The 5,542-nt window shown below is 39.6% G+C and overlaps 1 protein-coding gene across 1 annotated transcript in view; it reads right to left on the reverse strand.

Moving 5' to 3' along the window:
- dnd1 (DND microRNA-mediated repression inhibitor 1) overlaps positions 1-4,648 on the reverse strand; it is a 7,874-nt gene extending 3,226 nt beyond the window's left edge. Inside the window, exons 1-2 of the mRNA XM_034884345.1 lie at positions 4,534-4,648; positions 1,289-1,394 (exon numbers count right to left, since the gene is read on the reverse strand). Of these exons, the coding sequence (XP_034740236.1) occupies positions 1,289-1,394; positions 4,534-4,557 (130 nt within the window). The 5' untranslated portion in view covers positions 4,558-4,648. The remainder of the gene's footprint in view (positions 1-1,288; positions 1,395-4,533) is intronic.
- Between the last annotated feature and the right edge of the window lie 894 nt (positions 4,649-5,542).

Raw genomic sequence — 5,542 nt, forward strand, 5'->3', positions numbered from 1 at the left:
CACCACGGAATAAAAAATAAAGAGCATTAGACGTAGCGCTGCATGGACACAGGAAAATTAAGACCCGTTTACAATTATTAAAGACCTAGAACACAATAATTGTTATACTAACATAAGACTTTTTAAAAGACCTAAAACTTGGATGCGTAAATGTTAGACTTTGTAAGACTGAATAAGACCCAGTGGACACCCTGGATCACATATAGGGTTGATTTTTTAGACAGTTTGGATTTGAAACAGGCTGCAGGGTGTAGTTGCTTGTTGGCTTGTTGCTATGGGTAACACATGGTTTCTGCAGGTTTCACCAAGTCAGATTTAGGACTTTAAGACCATTAAGAATGAAATAGTCAGATGTCAGTTGGGGAACTGTGTCTGAAACAATTTCCCAATTTTGTCATTGGCAATTATAAGACTGTTCTCTAGATCAGCTGCAATATCAGTAGCATGCTGGTCTCATTTGTAGTCCTAATACAGTGAATTATGTTTGGACTTGTGTCAGAAAGAACTACGACATCTAAAGCACTGCAGGAAGATTTCAATGAGCATTAGAGGTAGGGAAACAAAGACAGCTTTAAAAGGATTTAAGACCTAGAACGCAATACACAAATTTAAGAATTTTTCCATTTCAATTTTTTAGACTTTTTAGAGACCCTCAGACCTCTGCAGGGTAAATCCAGACAGCTAGCTAGACAATAGGGGTGGGAAACACCAGAGGCCTCGTCCGAGTAATCGGATGAGAAATACTTCGTATGAAAATAACTAGTAAACAGCAATATTAAAATATTTATTATTGCCGTTTACAAAAAAGGGAAACCTGTCTTTTCCATATACACAAAGGACAGGTTTCCTTTAAAGAGAGCAACATTTGTATAGCCAAATTCCGAGACATTTAAAATGAATACATCTTTGGTGGCCCAAATGGTAATCTTTTTCACCCTCTTCTTGCCTCTGGCTCTTTGCACTGAATATGCAAAAGAGCTGTTTGTTATGTTTATTAAGGACTCTGGACGAGCTGTTTAAACGTGCTGCCTACTTTACTTTTAGAAAACCGAAACTCCACATTTCAGACCACAACAACTAATCTCACAAATGCACCGAGGTGCTACAGACTAACACAGGTTAAGGCATTACACATCAATTCGCAAGACGATTGTGATTGGTTTAAAGAAGTGACAATAAACCAGAGCGCGTCTTTCTCCCATCCAGGAAGGCTGTGTGGAATCGCGAGACTAGTTGGATTGCAGTCTAGTGTGAAGGCAGAGTGTTTGAGGCGAGCAGCATCTCTCACCCGCCGGCGGTCCTCCATACTTCCTCTGGCCGTTGACCTGGGTCAGCTTGGTGTCGGTCATTCCCAGCCAGGTTTCCAGCGCCTTCACCCGCTCCGCGTTCAGCACCTGACGGGGGAACAGAGTAGGAACAACTCCATATCAACCTGTCCATGTACCTCAGCACATTTATTTTAAATCATGTACACCTCCATTGCTTTTTGGTGCTCCCCTCAAAGAGGTGTTGGCCAGCCCCAAAGGACAATCACCAGCACCAAAACAACAAGTATTCAGAATAGAATAAATTCTCTCTAAATGGGTTTAACAGCAATTTAACATACAACCGTAAACCAAGCAGAACATACGCTTGAATATGACTATATACTTCCTCAGTGATTTTTTTATTTTCAAATTATTACTTATTGTTTTCAGCAGTTTTGTTAACTGGGGCTTAATTAACTCAAGCATAATATAGAATTTTGTTTATCAAATTGTCAGAAATAACAGGTAAATGCATGGATTTCTGTCCAATAAGGAAACTCAGACTCATTGCCGTTAGGCCGGCCCCGCACTTGATGCATCGCGCGGCGTGTCAGCTGCGTGGCGTGTCCCTTTTTATTTGGCTCCCATGCACACATGGAGCCGGAAACGCATGCATGCTACCAATAGAATAGGAAAACATGTCTTTTTGACATCAATACATAATAAATTACATTTTGAGGTTTGAAAGTCTGTAGGTATTTACATAAATGCAGATATAAATGTAAAATTCAAAAACCCATTGATTTTCAAATGGCACACCTGTCAATACTGCCTACGTCATCTTTGCTGTAATCAAAGTTACTTTGAAAAAAGAATGTTACGTTGCTTACAGTATATATATATATATATATTTTCCATGAAGTATAGGCTTTATAGCTTACATCAGCTAGCAGTAGTCTCAGTCGTTTCTGGTGTGCAGAGACATCCACGCAGCTGACACGCGAACGCCACACATCCAGTCTGTTGCGGGTCTTACTGTATAGGCGGACTGATCATGTTACAACCCTGCATCGTGAAAGACACGTTAACATGTAACTGTTTCTTTATTATGATTGACTCAGTTACATGATTTATTCGGTCAATAAAATGATAAACCCCAAAAAATTCAACAAGCACTTTGTTGTACTTAGGATAGTAAAAGCATCAGAAGTGAGTCCGTTTATTTATTGAAGTACTACAGTTATCACGATAGGCGACGTTAATGACTAATTTTGTCATGTCATGCAGCCCTACAAATTTTATTTAAAGTGTCAAATCACGATTTATCTCAGGACACTTTACAGATAGAGTAGGTCTAGACCACACTCTATAATTTACAAAGACCCAACAATCCCCCCCCCCCCCCCCCCCCCCCCCCCCCCCGGTTTCCCCAATCACAATCAATCCCAGACTGCATCAACAGTAGGCCTGCACGGCCTCGTTATAAAATCACAATCTTGATTCGCCCTGTTCACGATTTCCCTTTTAAATTACTTCATTTTTTATGACTTTGATTCTCATTTAATTTTACAAGCCGACTGCATCACAAAACACTTTAACTTTCTTCTGGGATTTTTACCTCTCTACCGCTCTACCTTCTCTTCATTGAAGTCTCTATGTACAGTTTAATGGTGATGAGTCATGTGCTATAGGTGCCCCCCAAAAAGGCCAATTTGTTTTGTTATGGCTCATGTGTGCAATAAACATTACACTTTGACCAAAAACCGTGGCAGAGAATCACGAAATTAAATATAAGCTAAAGAAATCTTGATTCATATATTTCCCGAATTGTGCAGCCTAAATCAGAAGTGAAACTGGCTTCTGTCATGACCGAATAATTATAAATCAATTTATTCTATCTTTTGACAAAATGTATCCAAAAGATCCAATATATGTCATGTTGAGTCTTTTTTTCGTTCTGAAAAAGGGTTTCTAAAGTTCTGAAAATATGAACATTACCTTCCCAAACTTGAACAGACAGTGTGAGGGAACGCAGCGGGGCCTCCGCTCTACAAACTCAAATTAGAAGTAGTTGGAAACGTCGTTGTTTGGGAGAGCCATCTCTTCCTGGGATTTACTGTGTTCTATTATTATGTCATGATGTCAGTAATCAATCCACCACACCATGGCTGCTGTTTGTGAGCTACATATGTATGAGATAATTGTGGCAAATATGAATTACTTACAGATGTTATTAGTTGTTGATATTTTAGTAGACAAGTAGCCTAGTCTGAAAGAAATGTCATGTGAAACAAATTGAGCCCTCCTGTTGTCTTCGGGTCATATTTGACCCCTTTCCAAAAAGTTTCCACATCAGAAATTTGGATTTCTTTTGAACAATTTTTCCAAAAAAAGTAACAACACAAAACTCCTTACATTTAAGATAATCAGTTCACTACTTTTATTGAATTTGGGTGTTTGTCAATTTGATAACATTTGGAGAAAAAAACAATTGGTTAAAGAACGTTAACTGTAAAAAGAGAAAAAGGTCAATAAAAGTATCTAAAATGTGAACAAATGTCAAGTAAATTGACAAAAATGTTAAAAAATGACGAAAAAAAGTAACAAAAACGTCAAACGGTGACAAATGTAACAAAGAAAAAAGCTTTCAACATTTTTGGGGGGAAAAAACATGGACATTTCAAAAGGCTTAAAAAAAATTCGACAAACATTGAAAGGATAACAAAATCATTAGGGGAAAGACACAAAGGAGTCGAAAAGGACGACCACAGCCTTCATAAAAAGGTTTTTCATTTTACATTTTGTCTCAGAAAAACTAAAACTTTCCAGGTCGGCGGGAGGTCAACACCAGGGTTAGGTCCCTAGTTTTGCTTTAGGCCCAGTAATTGAAAAAAGCATAGCGTGTACAACGGCACAACGTCAGTGGAATGTCAGTGTAAGCCGGCAACAAAGTCACAGTTCCAAATACCTGGACACAGAAAACTCCAAGTACCAGGAAGAGTTCAGAGCGGACCTTCCCCGTCCCGCCTCCCCGTCAGTAGAGGAGTAATGAGGGGATGGGCGGCAGCTGGGCCCCGCCGGCCGCACGAGGATGGCCTACACTCAGCACGAGCCCCACTGGCCCCACGGCACGAGCCGCGCGCGTGTTTGTTTATAAATAAACAACTAGGGAAACGAGTGAGTGCAATGGCGCGCGACGTCACTGAGCGGACGGTTTCCGGCTCCATACTTTGGGAACTGCCACATTTCAAAGCAGAACCCGAATTAAGTGAAGTGGATAAGTTACCTGGCTCTGCTTGCTTTCCATCATCTCCACCGGGCGTGTTGCGTCCGCGCGGGCAGTGACGTCACCGCAGCTCGTAGTCACACCTGGCTGTGGCCCAATTGGCCAGCCAAGTACACCACGCGACCCGGTCGGCGCGTGCGGCGGCATGGGGTTGCATTCAGGGCAAATTAGCGCATAAATAACAGTCTGCAACAAAGTAGCCCTAACCCTTGTGTTGTCTTGCCGTTGACCTGCAACTCTGTGTTTTTCTGGGTTGAAATTTGACAGTTTGTTGTCCTTTTTATACACTTTTCCAACGTTTTTGTCAATTGTATTCCTTTTTTTGTCACTTTTTTGACGTTTTTTTGAAATTATGTTTTAGTTAAATTTTTAACAATTTCTATGTCGCTTTTTCCAATATTTTTTATGTTCTTTTTAGCACTTTTTCCGAATTTTGGGGTCACAGTAGTTTTGGGTGATTTTTTCCCCTGGTTTTTTGTAGTTTATTTTCAACATTTGTCCCTTTTTTCAACATTCTTTTGACAGTTTTTGTAAACTGGTCAAATCTGACCCAAGGATAACACAAGGGTCAATGAGACTCTTCAGTGGCCATGGCTTAACCAATATAGTTAACGCTGCTGCATTCAACAACCACCGTAGAAACAAGGTGGCTTATTTCTTCATAAAACACAAGTAATAATGTCATCTGAAAAAAAGAAAACAACACAGATTAGCCTATTATTTTAGGAAAGTAATCGTTAATTTGCATATTGTGTTACACAAAAATATGAAGCTTACTTTTTTTAAAGTTAGTGCAAACGTCCATTTCCTTAGGCTAGGCCTACACTGTAACACATTTAACGTAACATTCACAGTAACTTACTGGCCAATTGTTGCCAGTAAGTTTAAACAAACAAACAAACAATTAAACACAACAAAAGATTAAAAAAAGGAAATACAGTAGTTTGCTTTAGTATTTACAGTACTATAGTGGCTATATATTTTTTTACAGTAATGCTTTGACTGCTTT

Source organism: Etheostoma cragini, chromosome 10 (assembly GCF_013103735.1).
Source record: "Etheostoma cragini isolate CJK2018 chromosome 10, CSU_Ecrag_1.0, whole genome shotgun sequence".
Classification (NCBI taxonomy): Eukaryota; Metazoa; Chordata; class Actinopteri; order Perciformes; family Percidae; genus Etheostoma; species Etheostoma cragini.